Here is a 24033-nt window from a genome sequence, read left to right on the forward strand (position 1 = left end):
CAATCTCTGCATGTTGTTTCCGACAGAGCATGGTCGCCGTAAGTCTCAACAAGAATTCTGTGTGCTTCTGCTGCAGATTTTTTTTGAATAAAATAGTGCAATAAAATTCCCCGCAAATACTCTTTTTTTGGCACGAAACTAGACATGTTTAACACAATGAAAAAATAAGTTGTTTACACTTTGGTGAAATGACATATACTGAATTTCAAGGTCACTTATTGTACTTCCTTACAGATGCGTCACCATCTAAAAATAAACACACGTGGTTCTGGTAACGCCATCTGTTGGAAAACAGCGAGAACTTATTCAAGGTCCTTATATATAATTAATATATAATTATATGTACAGTACATAATTTATATATAATACTGTACAGACGATAGTAATCTCTCCGTAGCGTGGCGCTTGACAGTGCAGAAGGTAGTTCGGCTACCCGATGACGTTTTACGTAATTATGGGAGTTTTTTACGGATACCGTTGCAATTTTTTTGCTGTCTTATAGGAATCGTAATTATAGGAACCCGTTTTATAGGGGGGTCTACTGTATATATATGTATATACAGTTGACCCTCCATAACACGAGTTCCTATAGTTCGGATTCCTATATCACGGCAAAAAAATTGCAACAGTATTTGTACAAACACACTAAAAAAACTCCTATAATTCGGTAAAACGTCATAGCCGACTCGTGTTGCGACAGGATCAGTCAAATCTAGACCAATAGCAGATATTGTACAAACCGTTGAGCTTAAACAAACAGCGGACCTACTAGAAACCATTTATTATTTAACGTCCATAAAAGTTATATTTATATTAACGATGTCTCCAAAGTTCAGCAAATTTTTTGCAAAAAAAAAAATTTATCGGGAAGAACGCAAGCGCCATTTGATGACAAGCTCCACGACGAAAACAAGCTTAAGCAATGGCGTAGTGGAACGGTGCACGCTCGGTAAGTAATCCTACAATTTTTTGTTTATAGCATAGTTTATACGGATTATTTCCAAAAAATTATATGTATTTTGGAGATGTTGAGTCAAATTAGTCTAGAATCAATTAATTTTATGGAGGTAACCTTTCAAACAGCCGTAGTCTGTAAACTGCTTACATGCTGGGCTGTGATTGGCTGGACTCGTAGAAAATGGATTCATAAAAACCGGAACGTATCTACCGTGTTGAAGGGGGGGTCGACTGTATACAATAATATAATTTAGATAAACTTCTAAATCTATAATACTATACTGAGACAGCAAAAACTTTTTTATAGTTAAACTGGGATTCGTGAAATATAGTTTCATAACATTGAGTTTATGGAAATTAGAATTTGATTCCTGGAAAATTTATTTTACATCAATTAGATCAGAAAAGCAGGACCACTATATTCATAAATAAACTTTAATATTAGTTTATTTTTATAAACATTAAAGATTTTAATTACCAAAGAAAAGTTATACTGATTTAATTTTAAAAAATCCATACGCCTTAATTTTTGAAGCAAAGTTAATTGAAATTATATAGAATAAAACTAGAAAAATTCTATTTTAAATTTAATTTAAATAAAATTATTTCTGATTCCTTCTATTTCAGTTTCAAACACATTCTCATGTTGAACATCTGTATTGTAACAGTTTGCATCCTCTTTGCTGTATTTTTTCCAAGGGTAGGAACTATTATCAGGTAAATTTATTTTTTTAGAATAATTATTATTTTGTCAATATTTTTTACTAATAAAATATTTTTTTAAAAACTTAGATTTACAGGTGCCTTTGCTGGATTAGCTTACATATTTGCATTACCATGTTTGACATATATGAAAGCAATGAAACTCAAAAATTTACTTACTCCTGGAATAATTATCATACATTGTATCATCATCATATTAGGTGTAGGAAATTTCTTAGGGCAATTTATAGTAAAAACTTAGAATGTGAATATTGAATAATTAGACAACTGCTTCTTAAGATCATGATTTCAGTTTTACAGCTGATGGATATTCCATATTTGAAATTTAGTACAAAAGTGACACGTTTAAAATTAGATATCCATACTTTTAAGTTTTTTCCTCCTACATAAAGCTGCTACAATAGGATTATTATTTATTATTAATACTGTTATGTCTTTGTCAATTTTTTATGAATATGTATTAAGATTTTAAATTTTGAAGAAAAAAATAAATTTAAAATTTTTATATGTTTAAGTATCAGTTACTGAAAAAAACTAATTTGCTTTACATTATGAAGTAACAAGCATAACACTTTGTAGTATTAATATTTACTTAATATGGGAAGAAAGAAAGAAAAGAAGAAAAAAAAAACTGAACAGGCAATAAGGATTTCTTACTTTCCTATAGTCAAAATATTCCAATTCAGTTCATTTTTCATAGGGAATAAAATCCCATCCTCAGTTGTATTAATCAATTTTGCTTTATAACTAAAAAAAAACAGTGAATGAAGTATTCTGTCAACATTTTAATAGATTAAAAAAGTGGCAATAAGTAAATATTTTTCTAGCAGTTGGAATTTTTAAATTAATTTGTAAAATATGACCATAAATGTATTTTGTGCCAGACTATTTTCTAAAAATGAAAAAATTTGAAAACATCAAGTAATAATAAATTGTGTGCATATTTTGTGTGAAAAGTGAATCATTATGTACTGTACATAAATAATAATGTTCAAAGTGTAAAATTAGTTTGTATAGAGAACAGATCAATTACATTTAGTCATTTTATGAAAAATTATTTACAAAGTTATCACATAATTTTGAATACTTTAAATGCAAGATATATGATTTATGAATGAGTAAATATGATTATAAAGTTATATTAAGACTGGGCAAATTCAAAATGTTTTTTTTTTATGGTTTGTATTATTAATCAATATTCTATCAAGTTAAATTTGTATTAAAAACAATTATAATAATTTCAATATAAATAAATACTAAATTATAATTTCAACCCATTACTTGGNTAAACACACGTGGTTCTGGTAACGCCATCTGTTGGAAAACAGCGAGAACTTATTCAAGGTCCTTATATATAATTAATATATAATTATATGTACAGTACATAATTTATATATAATACTGTACAGACGATAGTAATCTCTCCGTAGCGTGGCGCTTGACAGTGCAGAAGGTAGTTCGGCTACCCGATGACGTTTTACGTAATTATGGGAGTTTTTTACGGATACCGTTGCAATTTTTTTGCTGTCTTATAGGAATCGTAATTATAGGAACCCGTTTTATAGGGGGGTCTACTGTATATATATGTATATACAGTTGACCCTCCATAACACGAGTTCCTATAGTTCGGATTCCTATATCACGGCAAAAAAATTGCAACAGTATTTGTACAAACACACTAAAAAAACTCCTATAATTCGGTAAAACGTCATAGCCGACTCGTGTTGCGACAGGATCAGTCAAATCTAGACCAATAGCAGATATTGTACAAACCGTTGAGCTTAAACAAACAGCGGACCTACTAGAAACCATTTATTATTTAACGTCCATAAAAGTTATATTTATATTAACGATGTCTCCAAAGTTCAGCAAATTTTTTGCAAAAAAAAAAATTTATCGGGAAGAACGCAAGCGCCATTTGATGACAAGCTCCACGACGAAAACAAGCTTAAGCAATGGTGTAGTGGAACGGTGCACGCTCGGTAAGTAATCCTACAATTTTTTGTTTATAGCATAGTTTATACGGATTATTTCCAAAAAATTATATGTATTTTGGAGATGTTGAGTCAAATTAGTCTAGAATCAATTAATTTTATGGAGGTAACCTTTCAAACAGCCGTAGTCTGTAAACTGCTTACATGCTGGGCTGTGATTGGCTGGACTCGTAGAAAATGGATTCATAAAAACCGGAACGTATCTACCGTGTTGAAGGGGGGGTCGACTGTATACAATAATATAATTTAGATAAACTTCTAAATCTATAATACTATACTGAGACAGCAAAAACTTTTTTATAGTTAAACTGGGATTCGTGAAATATAGTTTCATAACATTGAGTTTATGGAAATTAGAATTTGATTCCTGGAAAATTTATTTTACATCAATTAGATCAGAAAAGCAGGACCACTATATTCATAAATAAACTTTAATATTAGTTTATTTTTATAAACATTAAAGATTTTAATTACCAAAGAAAAGTTATACTGATTTAATTTTAAAAAATCCATACGCCTTAATTTTTGAAGCAAAGTTAATTGAAATTATATAGAATAAAACTAGAAAAATTCTATTTTAAATTTAATTTAAATAAAATTATTTCTGATTCCTTCTATTTCAGTTTCAAACACATTCTCATGTTGAACATCTGTATTGTAACAGTTTGCATCCTCTTTGCTGTATTTTTTCCAAGGGTAGGAACTATTATCAGGTAAATTTATTTTTTTAGAATAATTATTATTTTGTCAATATTTTTTACTAATAAAATATTTTTTTAAAAACTTAGATTTACAGGTGCCTTTGCTGGATTAGCTTACATATTTGCATTACCATGTTTGACATATATGAAAGCAATGAAACTCAAAAATTTACTTACTCCTGGAATAATTATCATACATTGTATCATCATCATATTAGGTGTAGGAAATTTCTTAGGGCAATTTATAGTAAAAACTTAGAATGTGAATATTGAATAATTAGACAACTGCTTCTTAAGATCATGATTTCAGTTTTACAGCTGATGGATATTCCATATTTGAAATTTAGTACAAAAGTGACACGTTTAAAATTAGATATCCATACTTTTAAGTTTTTTCCTCCTACATAAAGCTGCTACAATAGGATTATTATTTATTATTAATACTGTTATGTCTTTGTCAATTTTTTATGAATATGTATTAAGATTTTAAATTTTGAAGAAAAAAATAAATTTAAAATTTTTATATGTTTAAGTATCAGTTACTGAAAAAAACTAATTTGCTTTACATTATGAAGTAACAAGCATAACACTTTGTAGTATTAATATTTACTTAATATGGGAAGAAAGAAAGAAAAGAAGAAAAAAAAAACTGAACAGGCAATAAGGATTTCTTACTTTCCTATAGTCAAAATATTCCAATTCAGTTCATTTTTCATAGGGAATAAAATCCCATCCTCAGTTGTATTAATCAATTTTGCTTTATAACTAAAAAAAAACAGTGAATGAAGTATTCTGTCAACATTTTAATAGATTAAAAAAGTGGCAATAAGTAAATATTTTTCTAGCAGTTGGAATTTTTAAATTAATTTGTAAAATATGACCATAAATGTATTTTGTGCCAGACTATTTTCTAAAAATGAAAAAATTTGAAAACATCAAGTAATAATAAATTGTGTGCATATTTTGTGTGAAAAGTGAATCATTATGTACTGTACATAAATAATAATGTTCAAAGTGTAAAATTAGTTTGTATAGAGAACAGATCAATTACATTTAGTCATTTTATGAAAAATTATTTACAAAGTTATCACATAATTTTGAATACTTTAAATGCAAGATATATGATTTATGAATGAGTAAATATGATTATAAAGTTATATTAAGACTGGGCAAATTCAAAATGTTTTTTTTTTATGGTTTGTATTATTAATCAATATTCTATCAAGTTAAATTTGTATTAAAAACAATTATAATAATTTCAATATAAATAAATACTAAATTATAATTTCAACCCATTATTTGGCCTACGACAATTTTCAATTATCATACAATGATGTATTTTATTTATACAATTAACAGAATGCTTTCATTTTGTTAATTGTATAAATGAAATACATCATTTAGTTTGAAAACCTCAAAATATTTTGAAAGTTCTCCTTTAAATAGTGATACAGACATGCTTGATGCAAATACAATAACCTTACATTAGGTTCACATCAGTTGAAAAATCCCCTCTTAAACAAGCTTATCATGTATATCATTAAGTGCATAGAACAATGATTGTCTGTTTGTATTACTGTTAGTATTGGCACAGTACAAGAATTTGTTATGAATTTGTTTACATATGCTTACAATTAACTTTAGAAAAAATTAAAATCAATTATTTCAAAATGATTTCTAATTATCATTTTTTAAATTTAATATAATTTTGTGTAACCAATTTATGAAATTTACATAGTTCTGACAAGTATCAGCACCAATATACTCACTTAGCCTGTTTCTGTTTTGAAATAAAGATTTAACTGAAATGTTTAAATATGGATGTTATCTTTCATAAATATTAATCATAAATTAAAATTTTAAAAAAGCAGAAAATTTTATTGCATATCACATTGTGCAATTAGACGATACAATATAATCTTAAAATGGTCGATAAATATTTTGAATAAATATCACAGTTCAGAGTGCAATAATTTATATCACAGATTAGTATTTTGATGAAAAATAAATTAAATTGTCTGAATCAGACAATGTAACTACAGAAATATATGATAAATATTACATTGAATTATTTTAATTGTGTAATCTAGCTTTAAAATCAAACAACTAAATCACATTACAGAAAATGACAATTGTTCCCGTNTTGCAATAAAATCTAATATTACTCTTTCATATTGATCTGGATACAAATTAAAATGTGAAACATGAGAAGTATGATTCCACATATAAAAATCTACTTTGACTTCTTTACTCTTTCGAAACTCTATAAATTTCTGTATACTTCTGTAATCACATACATTGTCTTCTTTAGAAAAGAGGAACAACTGTGGAGAAATATTTGGCTCTTGTATCAAACCGTGCCATGGACTGAGTGCTTTTAAATGGTCTTTCCTATCAACTAAACAATTTATAAAACGATTATAAAGAAAGGCCGCATACAAATATAAAAATATTAAAACAGATCGAATATATTATCTAAAAGTTTCAATTGGAAATATGATTGATAACATTTTGAAAATATATGACAATCCAAATTCTGCTGGACTACTGTCAAAGATACAACCTCTAATCTAAAATAAATAAATTTATTTATAAGTAACAAAAACTAATTTTGAAATACTTCATTACAAGATAAATACTTACATTGTAAACTTCATCCCTTTTTAACAGTGTTTCTCTCATAAGATCATACATTAAAGCTCCTCCATTACTAAAACAATGAAAGAATAATGGTTTTTCAATCAGATCCATATCTTCTAATAGATTAACAAGTTTTATTGCATTAGATGCCAACATTTTTCTAGAATTTATTGAAATCAGCATTTCCAATGGTGCAATGTACATCAAAGTAGTACAACTGTAATAAATTAAGAAAAATATATTTTACAAACTACAAAGCAGCAGTCATGTGATTGCAAAATTACAAATCTTAAAAACTAAAAATACATCATGATTTTAACTCTATCCAGTAAGCACTGGGTTTATCTACAATGGGTGGCAAGATGATTAGGGACTGAACATATCATCCATGAAAAATTCCTGAAAAGTTGCTTGCCTGGATTTGATCCCTGGTCCCCAGAACAGTGGGGCCTAGGATCAAATCCAGGACTTTTGCATTAGTCATCTGGTCATCAATTTTTAAAATTTAAAATATGAAATTTATTTCTTTAAAAGTAATTTAGTAAATTCTGTAATTTGATGTTTATTTAAAATATAGTTTTATAATAATTTTATTGATATTTTCTAAACTGAAAGAAAAGATTATGCCACTAAATACATATAGTAAGACCTTGCTGATGTGACTAGCTCCAAAATTCCCCTGTAAAACAGCATGGGTTTCATTATAAATCAAACTCCACCTTGGTGGCCACTGGCCATCTCACTTAAATGGCCAGATAAGAGTATCCTGAAGTGATATTTATCCCATTTACATTGCCAACAAAATAAAAAAACTCAACATTTCTTAACTCAATGTATTATTTAAAGCACTTTAAATAGAATTGAGCTTTGTTGCTGTAGTTATGGAACAGTTTGCCAAGTTCCCTCTTACAGATGACATTCAAATAAAATAATATTAAATTCAATTTGGCCACTGTAAATGATCTCCAGAATTTAGTAAGAAGAATATGAATACATCAGATTTTGTATAAAATTATTGAACAATTGTATTTTATAAAAATATAACTGTAAATTAGCAATGATCTATTCAGTTGGTCTATGTCACTGTCAGGTCACTTGCAACAGTCAACAAAGAAAAATATTACCAAGCCTGTTATAAAATGATTATGTGTGTTTAATATCTCAGGATGGGATAATATTAAGAAATGAGTTTTGACATAGTAGCTTGTGTTTAAGGGATATTAGTGCAGTTAAATTTTAATGATTAAAGGTCAAGGGTGTGGGGAGATACAGGGATGTCATGTCATATCTCAAGAGCGATCAGACTTAACATTTTACTCATTAGCATTTACAATTTTTTTTATGAAACTCATCATTAAGCTACCCTGAATATTATGCTTAAATTAACTATTATAAAATGGCAAAACAGTTTATAATGATTAATAATACAAAAGTTTTATATAAGAAAATCTCATAACAGATGGCACCATATACAATTTTATTTATGATGATTAATCATATAGGAATTATTTTGTAAATAAAATCTCATAACAACCAAGAAAGCTATACAACTCATTGCTAGATTTTCAAACTCTTACAAACAGTTGAGTGAGATTAGACAAAACTGATTCATTGTAATTTTTTGAAGTATTCCAACTATCAAGATAATATATTATATAGTAAACAATTTTTCAAAAAAATTTATGTATTTTTTAAGTTTATAAATAAATTTTCAATACTATAACATTAAAACTGATAAAAGACTATTTCATTGAAACATTTATGTAAAATCATTTTCTAAAGTGAATTTAATTTTATAATTCAGTTGACATTTATTCTTACTGTAGCTATAATTCAATATTCTATTATTGAATTTGTTTGATAAAACTATTGATAAACTAACATTTTTTTTCTTACTGATCAAATAAATACATATAACAAATTTGGCATACTTGATAAGAGTTTTTTTTATATAAATTTTGAGATTAGACTACAATATTGTTTGCAAAAATAATAAATGAAATCAATTGGAAAAGAGCATTGTTCTTTAGAAAAAAATTTAAAAAATGCTTCCTAAAATTAAGAAAAAATTGTAACTATATCAAAAATTATCCTTCTGGTAATGGAAAATATCAATTAAAAAAACTATAGGTCAAATTTTTGGCATTTCATGATATAAATCTATAAAATTTTTATAGGTTAACTATATCCATAGCAAAATTTAACATAGAGAAAATAATTTTTTCTATTCACCATTTGCACTCAATTCATTATTTAAACAAAACGATAAAATATTCATGATATAAACAAACCAGTTTACATATTAAACAATGATAACTATTACACACCAGTACTCACAAATAGCCAATTATTATATTCAGGATTGATTTATCATAAAATACATAATTTTATATTCAAGTCACACATGTCAACTAGAAAGGAAACTAATTTTAGAAATTTATATCTTAAAAAAAGAAAAACTTTGGAAAAATCTCTTTAATTGACTCCATTGAGTTTTCTTCACGTTGAAATGAGTTATGCATCTTATTTGAAATAATTCAGTAATCTATGATAACTTTTAATCCTTGCTATTATTTCATTTGTATAATTTTTTATCCTACATATTCAGTATCACAAGAGATCTCAAAAGATCTCATTTCAGAATTATGTACAATTGCAGCTCTGAATTAAGTAGGTGGGTTCAATTCAAACTCCAAATGAGACAGTTGGGACCTACTCAGAGCTGTAGACCATGCTTATAGGTATAAAAAACTCAAAGAAACTGATGGTTTCTTTGACTTTTTTACACCTATAAGCATGGAAAGGAACATATGACCCTTCCTGAGATAGGCTGATTTCTGGGGAGGGAAATAGTTTATCTGGAATTTTGACAAGCCACAAAATGGGGTAAAATTTAAAAGTATTTAGATAGGATGATTTTGAAGAGGTTAAATCTCACAAAGGGTCAGATCATCAGTTCCTTTAACTTTTTTACTCCTATGAGTATGATTTACTGCTTCATTCAGATTTATAATTTTACTCTAATTTCAAACTGGTTAAATATTTTAGTTGTTTTAGCTCCCTCACACACACATTCATGTAATCATGTGGCATAGATTTAACTACTGATAAACCAGTGGTGTGCCATGACATTTGATGATAAGGAAGCTGTGTTTCTGTAAGAAGCCGATTTCCAGGGGCAATCAGTTATGGTCTAGGGCAGGGGTGGCCAACAGTTTTTGCTCCCAGGCCGAATTGGAAAGAAAACTTTTTTGATGGGCCAAACCAGAGGCTGCCCTAGTAAGGTTTTGAGGTGGTGCGAGATCTCATTGTGGTGTCACCCCATAGAGACTAAATTATAGATAGAGATTATAGATACATTTTTTCACATTATGATGCTTTATCAACATTCTATGCTGTACTTGTGAGATTTGTAGTAATGGAGGGTTAACTCTAAATGAACAGTGAGTTATTTTTCATTGAGCTACTCGGACTTCAGTAGCCAATATTGAAAAATTGATCGCGGGCCACATAAGTTCATTAGACAGGCCGTATGTTGGCCATGCCTGGTCTAGGGTCTATTCATATCATTTGTTCAATAAGCTAGAAAAAACTGCAGACTTCTCTAAATGTATTTTTAATATCACAATTACATTCCAAATTGCTAGCCACAATATAAGGGCTACAATTAAAAATAAAATAATAAAAACTTACTTGATGAAATAAAATGTGTGGTGGATGTACAATACATACCTGGTACAAAATATTCTTCAATTGTATGAATATACTTTTAAAGAAATATAATTAAATATAGCTTTGTAAAGAAATGTACATAAAAATAACATAAAATATTCTTTACTTTTTAAATTTTAAAACAATCCACTTAGTCAAATAGCTCTCTATGAGTGACTAATGGATGGAATCAGAGATGGTTGCAGTGCGTGCATACACGCAGACTGCCAAATCCCCAGGGTGCCAATACCAGTCAATGTCAAATACCTCTTTTGTCGCATCACTAATATACCTCAAAGGACGCGACAGAGTTGTTGTAGATTTTAAATGTTTCTCACCATAGCTGTAAAAATCTACATATGGTGGACCAGGTGTTCATGAAAATTTCCAAAATTTACAACTTTTTGGTCACTCTCATTGAACTGGAAAAATTTTGTCTTTATTATGTCTAATATTACGAAGAAATCAGTTCCCACTCTAGTAGAGATTGGTTTGGTTAAGCTTTTAAGTAAAATTCTGGCTCTTTCGGCAGGGTTTCATTTATGTCCCTAATTCCCTAATCTCTTAATTATTTAACTACTTAAGTAGAAATAAGTCAAAACTGGTTACTTTGTACTTGATTATCTGTAATCTTGGGAAAGAAATGGAAAGAAAATTTTTATGACAACGGATACATAAATCATAAATTTAAGGAAAATAAATTGTAGAGCTTTTTCTGTGCCTCATGCATCTCTCTCATTCATTAAATTTAGTTGTAAATGATGCTACCAAAGTAACAGTTAATTTTTTAACATTGTACAAGAATTGTACACATTTTTTTCTGCATTCCCTTATAGATGTGACATACGAAATTGTAATATCACTGGTTTAACTTTGAAATCCGTAAGTAATATAAGATGAGAGAGCGGAATAAAAATATCAAATATTTTAATGGATTTTTTTAACTCCTGTCAACTATACAGAACTATCATAAAAACATACCAGTAAATTTCTATCGGTTGGGTTAAGTTATAAAGCTACTCGTGATTCACATAATGGGGTGAGGGCAGCCAAATATCTAGAAGGCAGGCGGCTAACAGCCCAGAACCAGTCCTGGATAGAATCATTGGAAGCACTGTATGTGTAGCTTCCACTAGCTAAACCAGGTGAGGTTGATGCTCTGTAAAGTGCAAGCGTATAATCTGGCTGTTTGGAAGATGACCCGGTTTTTGACAATACAACGCTTCCATTCCGCCATTGACATTTGAATATACAATAGTGATCTTATCATTTTTTCACACGTAGTATAGGAATTTGTAATAAGATACATAATGTGGTTATAATAAAATATTAATTTTAATTAATTCAAAGTACGTTCTAATATGAAAATAATCGCGCAATATGTATTTTTTTTTTTTTTTAAATACAAGGGATACGGCACTTCCACCGCTTCCAATGACGGCTCGCCACGGTGATAAACGTATTTTCATAAATAGCATTGATGAACACAAGAATGTTACCTTATGAGAAATTATTTATTAAATTATTCCCTTATAATAAAAAATAAATTACTTCTCACCCATGTTTTCCATAAATAGTGCTGTATTTGGAAAGATGATGCTCTTTACATCCTCCCCAACCGAGCAATACGATAACCGGTTCTTCTCGAAGGATAATATCATACTTTCCTCTCAGTACTTCGTCGCTAGACAAGCAAGCATTGCTGGAAAACCGAATATCATACTCAAAATTATCCTCCATCTTTCTTTTGACATTTTATTCATTTTATAAGTGTTGCCAGATATTTTCAATCGTCAAACGTTTTTTGTAAAGGAACCAAATGTCATCAAACACTTTCGAAATGAACTAAAAATGATCGTACTGTACATATGTAATAATTTTATATCGGTAGTTTTTTTTAAACTCTTTCCGCCCTTTAATTTTACATTTGTTTAAGAAAGCCTCTTTTTGCAAGCCATTATGGGTTCTGGCCGAACCCATAATGAGGCTGCCGGGTGGTGAAGGACGGGGCCCGACATATCCGAACGGACCACCCCCCGAAAAATTCCTGAGGATTTTTCGACCCGTTCGGTTTCGAACCCGGGTCCCCCAGAGCGGTAGGCTGCCACCTTGACCGCTCGGCATCCGGCCGCCCCCAAATGTCCTTTTACAGCCGGATGACCGAGCGGTTGAGGTGGCAGCCTACCGCTTTAGGGGACCCAGGATCAAATCCGGACGGTCGAAAAATCCCGTGAATTCTTCGGGGGTTGATCCGATATGTCGGCTCTCGTCTCTCACCATCTGGCCGCCCTATTGTGGACCTAACCGAACTCATAATACGCTTGCTAAATGAGGCTCTCTTTGTGCTCACAGTGCGGAAAGAGTTTAAAAGAAAAGATCCCAAATGACCACAGTGCGAAGGGTTAAGAACTAAAAAAATAAATCTATATTAATATTTAGTTAAAATCGTTCTTAAATACATTTGTAATTGAAATATAGCATTTCAATCATAAAAAAAGTACTTAAGTATTTTTAATCATTAAAATATTGAATATTTGTGATTCCGTTATTGTTATTTTTTTAATAATTACTTTTGTTTCTTATATACAATTTTTGTAACATAAATTTAAGCTGGCTGAGATTCCAAACAGTTTTATAATAATAAGTTAATATTAATTCATGACATCTTATTGTAGTTTAACCCTGTTTTTTTTTTACTCTTTCGATCCTTTCTCGTTCATCATTTATTCATTAAAACACAATCGCAACAGTTTTAATAAATAATTTATTATTACTTTTCTTATATTTTAAATGTTTTTAAATGTATTACAATAATTATATTCCTTATAATTTCTATTTTCATAATTAGCGGAAATAATTATTTGGTAATTTTTATCGTGAAATTTTCTATAGGGAGCGCTATGATCGTTATCGAATTTGAAACTTCGTCTGTGTTAAATTTCGAAAGTTGAATTAGAATAATGCAAACTAAAGCAATAAAACATTGAGACCTGTGAAGATTTCACTGAAATATATATTTATTAACATCTGATTTCATCTTGGAACCATTATCAAGAAATTTAGAGAAAATGGTAATTTAGAAAATAAAGTCGCAGCTCACACTATTTGGTACAATCGCAGATGTGATTGATTGATCGAGACCTTAACAGAGAAAAAAAGTGAAAGGAACCATACCTCTAAATGTGACCCTTCGTGAGCTATGGCCCTCCAAAATCACTGTCCGCATGATCCACTAAGACCACATTTAACTATTTAACCCGTGCAACTATGCCGGCTTCAAGTAGTCCACTTGACTGTTCATGGAGTACTTGATGATATCTAGTTTTAGGGAGTGTGGCGCTCACCCCCACCTGGGTGCTGAGGTGCAAGCACTGAAGCACACGACTATATACAGAGCATTATTCGAGGCAAGCGATGGCAAGCCTTGACGACACGGAATGTAGAGAATAGGCAGTAGTATTGGTGCAGGAAAAAACTGTTGGTCAATCTTTACCTATGTGCACCATCATGATGGTGGTTGTGACTGTTTGTGCTCTTGATGGACTTGAATTGATACGTGTGTTCAAGAACTACTATGAATCAATAACTAGTGATGTTAAACAATTGGCAGCCTGCTGGCGGCTCCCCTGTGGGAGGAGTCTGTCGGGAGCACAAACAGTCAGGACCGTCACCATGACAGTGCACATAGGTAAAGATTAACCAAAATGTTTTTAGTCAGTAGAAGTTAATGCATTTATTATTTCTTATAGGCACTGATCACTATGCCTATGACAACTTTCTTGCAACAAGATGCGACCGGAATTGCCATTGGTGGGTTCATGTTTGAAGGCATATATCTTGCAAAGGGTTGTATGTTGGACTTTTCGGTACTTTTCTGTTAACTGGGCACCAGTCATTTTTACTACTATTTATAGCGAAATCGAATATGTTTAATAAACATGTTTAATATTACAATGAATATGTTTATACACATGTTTATAAGGTTTATCTGTAACAAATGTGAAATTAAACATTGTTTTTTCTAAAACTGGATTGAAAATTGAATGGCGCCCAGTTGATGGAAAAGTACTGATCTTTCTTTATTCTTTTCCAATAAGTATTATTAGAATGTCTGATTACTGTACTGTCTGTTAAACGTGCAATAAGCTTAGTGGAGCATGCAGCATGAAAGTAGGTTTTAGACTTAATTTTGAGGGCTATAGGGAATTTTGCTCAGGGTTATATTTAGAGGTATGATTTCTTTCACTATTTTCCTCCTATGGACATGCTCAATATTTCTGTTAAGGTCCCAACATCATCATTCACATCTGCAATCTTACACACTATTTTAGAAAAAATTATTGACAAAAATAACACCTTAAAAAATTAAACTAATGGAAATTAAAACTGTGAAACATTTAAGCACTTTCAATGATGATATTCATGATAATTATTATAACTAATTTTAGTACTGCTCTATTTGACTCTCTCTCACTGCGTCATATGACACTTTGTCATTTTGGGAGCAGTAATGTAGCTTATGGAATGACACAGCCAAAGTGGATTACAATTTCAAATGAGAAGTGTGAAGTGTGCAAAAGGTAAGAAATAAGGAATGTAGTGTGTTAAAAGCAAGAACAAGATTTGAATTTTTGGTTTAAAACTTTTAAAAAGGTATTGTCTTTAGAACCAAAGTTAAATAGTTATCATTCATTTTATGTTAATGTTATTGATTAACCTTTCAGACTCTTGATCTGATTATGAATACAGATAATACAGAAGCATTATATCATTATTGTAGCAATGTCTAAATGATGCATATACAGATTGAATCTGTGATCTGGCATATTTTAAATCTGCTGCCACTAGTTTGTAGATTTGTTATATCTGTTTGATTCAAAGAAAAAGATAAGCCAAAGTACCAGAAGCAAGTTACATTGTAACAATTGTTGAAGAAAGTTGTAGTAACATATGAAGATTCAAATGACCAAGACAAAACCTTTCTCACTTGTTTCTAGCCGTTTATAGACGAGTACAAACATTTTCGGCCTTCTTAATAGGCCTTTTTCAGGTACACTGTTCTTCTGGTACAGTGTACCTGAAGAAGGCTGAAAACATTCGTACTCGTCTATAAACAGCTAGAAACAAGTGAGAAAGGTTTTGTCTTGGTCATCTTAAAATAATTCTAGCTACAAATGCATACAAGATTCAAATATAGAAAATTCACTTTCTTGGACTCCTCTGTCTCTGATGTACAAATACCTGATGAACTGCACACTTTGAAAACACTGATGACCATGAAGACTTTGTTGACTTCTACAGATACAAATGTTAATTTGGTTTTCAACTTTATATTATATATTGGGTTGGGGAAAAAGAAATCCATTATTTTTATGTTTATTTCAAGACTTTATTTAACATGGTTTGGATTGTCTGACTTGGGTCAAATATGCACCATTTTGTTTATAATTTGTTGCCATTTTAAAGGTAACTTCATAATGGCTCATAGAAGCCCTGGTTTCTATTGACTAAGCAATTTTCACAAACTTCTCTTGATGCCAATTTCTTATCACTAAGGAAGTTTTGCAATGATAAAAAAAAAAAAGATGGTAATTGCTTGTTGCCAGGTTTGGACTATAAGATGGATGCATCAAAACTTCCCAACCAAGCTTCTCGAGTTTCTGGCAAGTCACTATAGACGTGTGTGATGACGTGTAATAAAACAATAAAAATTTTGTTTAGAAGCATTAATGGTTGTATTGTTTTGTGTTTTAGCTTGGTTCTACCTTTGATAGCACTGCTTGCAATATATATATATGGAATAAGCATATAAGCATATGTTTACAAAGGTGATTTCTTTAAGTCTTAAAGGTCGTTTCTGCAGTTCTACAATTAGAAAGGTCCAAAGGATTAAAGAGATTCAAACTATAGTGTGAAATTTTAATTTATGCTAATTAGAAAGCTTGATTCAATAATCATGTTTACATATATTTTTATTTTATATTTGTTTAAATCTTCTACTTTGTTTAAATGGTTTTAATATTTTGTTAATAAATAAGTCATAATAACTGATTTTTATTTTTTAGAGTAATGAATCATGGTTAACTTCTTCATTTGATAATGATGACTTTCATATTGAATCTGAAAAACCTACAGTTAACAGGAAAAGAAAATTACAGCAAAAATCCACATGTGATAGAAATAAATTATTTCAGAAAGGAACATTTGTAAAGAATGAAATTAAATCATGGGTTGAAAAATATGCTCCCACTTCAAAGGTAATGAAAAATTTTTAATACATTAACATTTTATAAATTGTTAAAAATAAATTTTTTTTAATTCAAATAATTAAAAATTACATAAAGTGATCAAAGTTTATTTAATCTTCTCAAGGCTTCTTACCTGTAATCTGTGAAATTATTTTATTTGACTGTTCAGCTATTCAACATAAAATTTTTAAAGAAAATTAATTTTTATTTGTTTATACCATTAAATGTGAAACAAAAATTGATTAAATAGATGAAACTTGACATTCGGGCCATGGCTGTCTGCTCTCTTTTAAATAAAATCATGAAAGAACTTGACAATATTTAATGTTAAATTTACTCTGCAATCTTCCCTGTACTTATCATCCAAAAATTGCCAGATCCAGACTGGGTCTTCTGATATTTAAAGATTACATCAAATACTTCGACCATTTGCACTTCCATAAATATTTTAATGGAAATGTAGAGTCGGATTGGCTACAATTAAGAATTTCTGAATGAAACTTTCATAATACATCATGCGTGTTTACTCCCTTTTATAGACTAAGAATTTCTCAAAGATCATACTTTTATTACATCTCTCATAATATGATCGATTTTGAAAATTTACCACATGAAGATTTTAGTTGTTTTAAATGTGTTTGTAAATGAATACTTTAATTCTTAGTGTTTAATATTCTTGTCCTATTGTTATCTCATCAATACTTTTTTTATGTTTTTTTAATTTTCGATTTACACTTGTATTTTTATATATTACATTTTATGCATCTGGGTTATACTGTTAATCAGAGGTGGAAATCTTTTGTTATTTACATGACATTTCCATTTGTAAAAATTAAAATGAAATAAAACATCAACAACAAAATACGGTCACTTCTCCATAGTCACAGCCTTAAAATTTTTTTGAAGAATTTTACATTTAATAACTGTATAAAAATGAAATGATTCTGATTATGAGGGAATAACATTTTTAGATGAAAATTGAATTATACTTTAGTTTAAGATGGCTTATATAAAAAATTAATTTGATTTACAATTTGAAAATTTCAAAATAACTTTTAAGTGGTTTTCAAAAACATTTTAATTTTCAATTGATTTGATTTTAATTAGTATTGATATTTAATTTAATTTTAGTTTTGGTGTAAAGACCAGAGTTCTAATTATTTTATTAATTTTAGTTTTAATTTTTATAATTATTTTAAATTATTATTTATTATTTTTATTTATTTAATTTTGCCTGTACTTTTTGAACCTGTACAATTATTTGAAGAAATTACATTTCTTCAATTAATTGCGACACTGTTTTCTTTTGCGCATAATTATAGAAATTGTTTGTGTTGTTTCACACAAAATATAATCAAATTTTAATTTATTTTAATTTTTTTAGTAATTTCATTAATTTTTGTTTTATAAATTTGCTTGCTTTTTAAAAAATTTTTTAAATTTTAAGTGAGGTAACATTAATTGAGTCATTGGGCTACCTAGTTTAAATGAATTGATTCCATTGCAAATTAGTTTAATATGAAAAGAATAGGCAAACACTATAAACTATTGTATTTTTTTATCTTATAAGATGGACTTTTTTGTACCTAAAATTTATCTGAAAATTAGAATATGTCCTATAAGCCAAGTGCATCTTATACTGTAAAGAATATTTTTGTCCCAAATAATCAGTTTTAAAAATTCAATGCACTCAACACAGTGTTGCCTTTTATAAGGTATAAAAAATACAATAGTTAAAGTTAAAAAATAATAAATATATTAAATAATTTTTCTTAATTGATTAATATTTTCCACAACTAACTAGTCAAATTTCTAAACAATTTTTCCTGACAGTGGGTACCTTGATAATGTCTAGTAATGTCTTACTAGACCAATATAGAATAAAACATTTGTATAAAATAATTGCTTTAAAAATAATTCATCTTAACTAGACTACAATTAAAGTTAATTTTTAAATTTATGTTTTATTTTAGGAGATTATAGTTGGAGATATATTGTTAAATGCAATTAATCTATTTATTGTAATTTAAATTTTGATATTTAAATAATGATTTATTGCCTCAAATAAATGAATGTTTGTTTATACATTATTACATTATTTATTGTTTATTCAGTAATCAAGTAATAATTAGTAAATTTTAAACAAATTATTGTTGAAAAATAATAATGTAATATACCATATTACTTACTTTTTATTAAAAGAAATGGCCATGTCATAATGACAAATAATGCCTCTTCTCCCAGTAACAAATATTAACAAATATCACATATTTAAAAGAATTAGAAAAAAATTTATTTTTTTTCTAATTCTTTTAAATATTATTAACTATAAATTTATTTAACTAAAAAAAAAATTTTTTTAAGTTATATTATCAAAAATAAAAATTATATACAAACATACTATAACATAAATATAACAACAAAGAAACAATATCTTTTGCCATTTCTATATTTTTAAAATCCAATTGATTATCAGAAAATTATTGAAATTATATATCAATAACTTGGTAGAAAATTTGTTGATGATAAAATCACTTAGCTATTATTATTTAAATAAAATGATCGACTATTTATTGTGACATTGTCATAATGCTGGGCTTTAATTTTTAATCATGTTTTTAATTTATTTCATTTTAAAATATATGCTCTCCACCTCAAATTAGTAGTATCTTGCCCCTGTACATCATACTTTTCCTGCTAGCAATAGAGTAGTATCGGTCATCTATCTAACTCCTTTTAGGGGAAAATTTTCAGATTGAAATAATGTGACTTCTGGTTTGGATTGGAAGTATATTGGATATAGTTAATTGAGGTCTCATGCCCCTAAATTTTCCATATAACTCCATTTTCAAGATTAAGGAAGGACAGACAGACAAATAGATAAGAATAGTAATTTATAGGTGTACAATATTTTTAAAATTGCAGCCCAATTATTAAAAATTACTTTAAAGCACACTATTCAAATAATTGTTTATAATTATGAATGAAAGTTTTAAGGGTATTTTTTCATATTACATGGGTTAACATCCAATTGATTATCAGAATATTATTGAAATTTTCTTATAATCAATTGGATATAAAAAATTATTTTTATATCCAATTGATATTTCAAAAATTGAGACTACATACTTATTAATGCTTGAAACTTTAGTGAATTGATGATGATTTATTATTTTTAAAGGATACTCTTGCTGTAAATAAAAAGAAGGTTGCACAGGTTGAAGAATGGTTGAAAAATTATTTTGATCAAATTTTGAATAAAAATGTAAGTAAAAAATCTCTATGTAAGCTGAAACAAATTTAACTTGAACAACACCTTAAATACTCTTTTCAGCATGACAATATTTGCTGCATAAATATTGTTTTAATGGAAAAATTTTTATATTTTAAAATAATATTTGTTTATCTTGACAGATTTCACCAATCTTATTACTCACAGGACCAGCTGGAGCTGGGAAAACTGCTACAATGAAAGTTCTTGCCAAAGAAATGCAACTTGATTTAGTAGAATGGTCTCATATACCTCATTCTTCATCTCAAACTTTGTTAGATTTTGGTATAGTAAATATTTCTGATAATATATTGAATTTGGTTATAAAGAAAACAATGAATTAACACAAATGAATCATGAAATTAAGAAGTACAACACATCCCAACAAAAAATTTATTTTTACCACTAACATTGAAACTTCAAATTTTTTTGTTATGCAACGGTCAAAAGATATAGACACATCTTTGTATAATGACACACAACAGAATAGCACTTGTATCTGTGAAAATCATTCTAACTTGGTTTTGTTTCTTTATTTACACTATTTTGTACATTAGCATATATATCAGAATAGGAATCCACATTTTTACAATTGATTGAAACATTCAGGACCATGTTTCAATCCTATGGGATAACAAAAGTCTTGCACTTTTTAGTAATATAAGCAATATATAGCAAGTAATGTAAGCAAAAAGTCACAAAAGTGACTTTTTGCTTACATTACCTTAAACAGGAAAAAAATCAATCTTAGTTTGTTTTGTTTTTTCTTATATTTGTTACATGTTTAAAATATAAGTAGCTATATAACTCTACAGATTCTGTTTTAAACTAAAAATTTATATTTTTATGCATGAATAAATCTAGTTAGAAAATATTATATAAACAAAATTAATACTTATAGAAGGGAATCCTAAGAAATATTTACTAAGAAGTTTTGTTTAGTCATTGAATTAATTATATGTTAGCATTGTACGTGAGGTTTTATATTTTTAGATTCTTTTATAACACTCCAGGGAATTTCCAAGACGATAAATTTTTATATACTATTAATATTAATATCAAAATTTACAATGCTAATAAGCTATAATCGGTTAGGAAAATACTAACTTCTACATAAGTTTCAATAGAATTTAAACCTTAGAATTCTTTAAATATTTAAATTAAGTAGCTTTTCGAATATTTTAAATAGTTTATTGAATAAAATATATGAATATTCTTTCTAAATATACAAATTTATTTAAAGAACCCTGCGTATAAAATAATAAGGGGGTTCGTTTCGTACACTTAACCTCAATTCGACGCAATTCCTTCAGTTTACAATGAAAAAGTTTAAAAACGACGTCAATTTGACGTAAAAGTGTGCACGTTCTGGACGAAACAACAAGACTAACTCGTAAGATTAAAGTTTGTGAATCAGCAATTCTATATTAGCATATTATTGTCATTTAGTGGCATTTATACCGAAATTTTCAGCATTATTCGAAGACAATACCCAACGAGATTAACATTTTATTAATAAAATTAATACAATATTTATTGTCTCTCGTTACGGATCAATGAGTTCTAAATCAATATAAATGTATATCAAGTAACTAAATTCGAAGAAAAATTGCCTTTTTAAATTTACATTTTCAGCACTTAAAAACAACGAAAAATTCTTTAAAAATTCAAGATTTTTAATCATTTTGTGAATTTTTTTACACGAAGAGTATACAAAAAAATTTAATATTTTCGTATAAACAACACGCTGTGAATTAAATTTTTATTCTAACATCAAAACTTTTCTAGAATTTCTTTTTAATTTCTTGACAAATTTTATTTAAAATAATGCAAAAATTAATAATATTTAGCAATTATTTAACTAATGAAGAATAAAATATTCTAATTTGATGACGTCGTGATCATCGCCTTTGACGTCATTGAAAGATGGAGGAAAAGAGAAAGAGAAGTTTAATCGAATTAATAGAAATAACCGAGTAAATTAAAAATAAATAATTTAATTTTAAATGTCGGATTTTTTAAAACATTACATTAATTTTAAAACCTGTAATTCTTTTGTGTATGAAAGATTTCACTGGATTAAAAGACAATATAAAAACAATTGAATACCTTGGGGCAAGAACATGTAGACGTGTAAAGAAAATGGCCGCCGTTTAGAGGTTCAACTGCACTTCCAATAAATGGCTGCCTCGCAATTACGTTTGCGAATTACATAATAATCGAAATATTTGTTTTTATTTAGTTATTTATTTATTTGACTCATCTCCTCTATGGGAAATAAGAGGACCTTAAAAAATTTGTGGATTCTGCCAGGCTCACAATGGTGATGAAGAACGGAGGAACAGACTATCCCGAAAAACTCCTTAGTTTGCTGCTATCCTGGATTCAATCCCGGATTCCCTAGAGAGAGCGGCAAAATTCTACTAGAAAGAAATTTATTCAAGAAAAATTCCTCCGAATTTAAATATATTTTTTAAACGCTAAAAGATGAAATACGTGAAATGAATATTTATTAGCAACATCTTAAGAAATGTCACATTAACTATATAACTTAATTTTTGTATTCTAAAATTTATGTTTTTCCTATATCGATAATTCTTATATATTCTCTAAGCGTATTTAACCACTTATGAAATTATTACAGTCGAGCCTCCAATAGCGGCCATTTCTTTTATGTTCCCCTTAGTGGCCGTCGTTTAGAGGTTTGACTATATTACAGTATATTGTAATAAGATATTTGTGAAAGTTTATATGATTAAATAATGATTTTATTTTTTAAAATAAAAGTAAGAAAATATAAAAAATAATACTTTAAACAATAATTTACATAAATTTTTAATATTTGAATATTTATTCAATAAAAATACTTTATGCTAATTTCGAAAAAAAAATAATCAAATTTTCATTTGATTTAATCGGAAATTTCTTGATTTTTCTGTAAATATTCTTTTTTAAAAAAATAATTTATGCTTCTTGTTATTATCAGATTATGCTAATTAATGTAAATACGAAGTTTCTTGCATCAAAACAGCAAGAATAATGTAAAGTATGAATTTCGAACACGTTGACATTCATTGATTAGTAATCAAGACAGAATAAAAAGTAAACGAAGAAGATCATTTTCCCTTTTTATTTATAAAAATTGTGTGGGTGACAATATTTATAGATTAATAATTATTATTAAATTAATAGAAGATTTCAGAAAAGAGACAATAAATATCTTCTAAACGTAAGTAATTAGATAGAATCACCAATAGTTGCAGTACGTTTCGAGATATTTGAGCAGCAATAACACAAAAGTAATTATAGGAAAACAAGAAGAAACTTAAAAGAGTTTGGCGATTTTAAGAGAATTTGATCCGACTTTTAACAAGTTTCTCCTTATTTTGTTCTTCAAACGAGTGCAACAGAATAATTCATTCTTTTTTTATATCCTTTGTTTTTTAATCGTGGGCAATAAAATATAAACGACTAACGGATTTCTTTCGTTTTTCGGGGTTTTTAGTGCTCCTTTCGGCTTTATGACCCCAATAAAACGATATATAGACCTTTCCCACTTCGTGGTTCAAGGATCAAACTTATCTATATATACAAACTTTATTGCTACACGTGTCTTTATTTGTACTTGTAGGCAAGCTGCGGCGTGTCTATATATACAGGCTATATATATATATATATAACTTCTTGCATAGGTTTGCATTTTGTATGCACTTTTTGTTAAAAAAATACCTCTTTTCCACTTCATATGCGTGTAGTGTGTATAGCCAAACCCCGAACAATGGTCACTG

The 24033-nt window shown here is 28.4% G+C and overlaps 3 protein-coding genes across 3 annotated transcripts in view; 2 read left to right on the top strand and 1 right to left on the bottom strand.

The window, feature by feature from the left end:
• LOC111626191 (sodium-coupled neutral amino acid transporter 9-like) overlaps positions 1–5194 on the top strand; it is a 42263-nt gene extending 37069 nt beyond the window's left edge. The window contains exons 17-20 of the mRNA XM_023369500.1: positions 1585–1674; positions 1750–1913; positions 4219–4387; positions 4463–5194. Of these exons, the coding sequence (XP_023225268.1) occupies positions 1585–1674; positions 1750–1913; positions 4219–4387; positions 4463–4634 (595 nt within the window). The 3' untranslated portion in view covers positions 4635–5194. The remainder of the gene's footprint in view (positions 1–1584; positions 1675–1749; positions 1914–4218; positions 4388–4462) is intronic.
• A 1531-nt stretch (positions 5195–6725) lies between these two features.
• LOC111626194 (transmembrane protein 53-like) lies at positions 6726–12642 on the bottom strand. Its single transcript, XM_023369504.1, has 3 exons — positions 12285–12642; positions 7019–7232; positions 6726–6945 (listed from the first exon to the last, which is right to left on the bottom strand). Exons 1-3 carry the CDS (start codon positions 12464–12466, stop codon positions 6847–6849), a joined length of 495 nt encoding a protein of 164 aa, XP_023225272.1. The 5' UTR covers positions 12467–12642; the 3' UTR covers positions 6726–6846.
• A 988-nt stretch (positions 12643–13630) lies between these two features.
• On the top strand, positions 13631–20918 carry LOC111626192 (cell cycle checkpoint protein RAD17-like). The gene is made up of 4 exons (XM_023369501.1): positions 13631–13797; positions 16792–16983; positions 20156–20239; positions 20389–20918. Exons 1-4 carry the CDS (start codon positions 13795–13797, stop codon positions 20587–20589), a joined length of 480 nt encoding a protein of 159 aa, XP_023225269.1. The 5' UTR covers positions 13631–13794; the 3' UTR covers positions 20590–20918.
• The last annotated feature ends 3115 nt before the right edge of the window (positions 20919–24033 follow it).

This window comes from Centruroides sculpturatus, unplaced genomic scaffold (genome assembly GCF_000671375.1).
Source record: "Centruroides sculpturatus isolate CEXI.00-Female unplaced genomic scaffold, Cexi_2.0 scaffold474, whole genome shotgun sequence".
In the NCBI taxonomy this organism is placed as follows: domain Eukaryota; kingdom Metazoa; phylum Arthropoda; class Arachnida; order Scorpiones; family Buthidae; genus Centruroides; species Centruroides sculpturatus.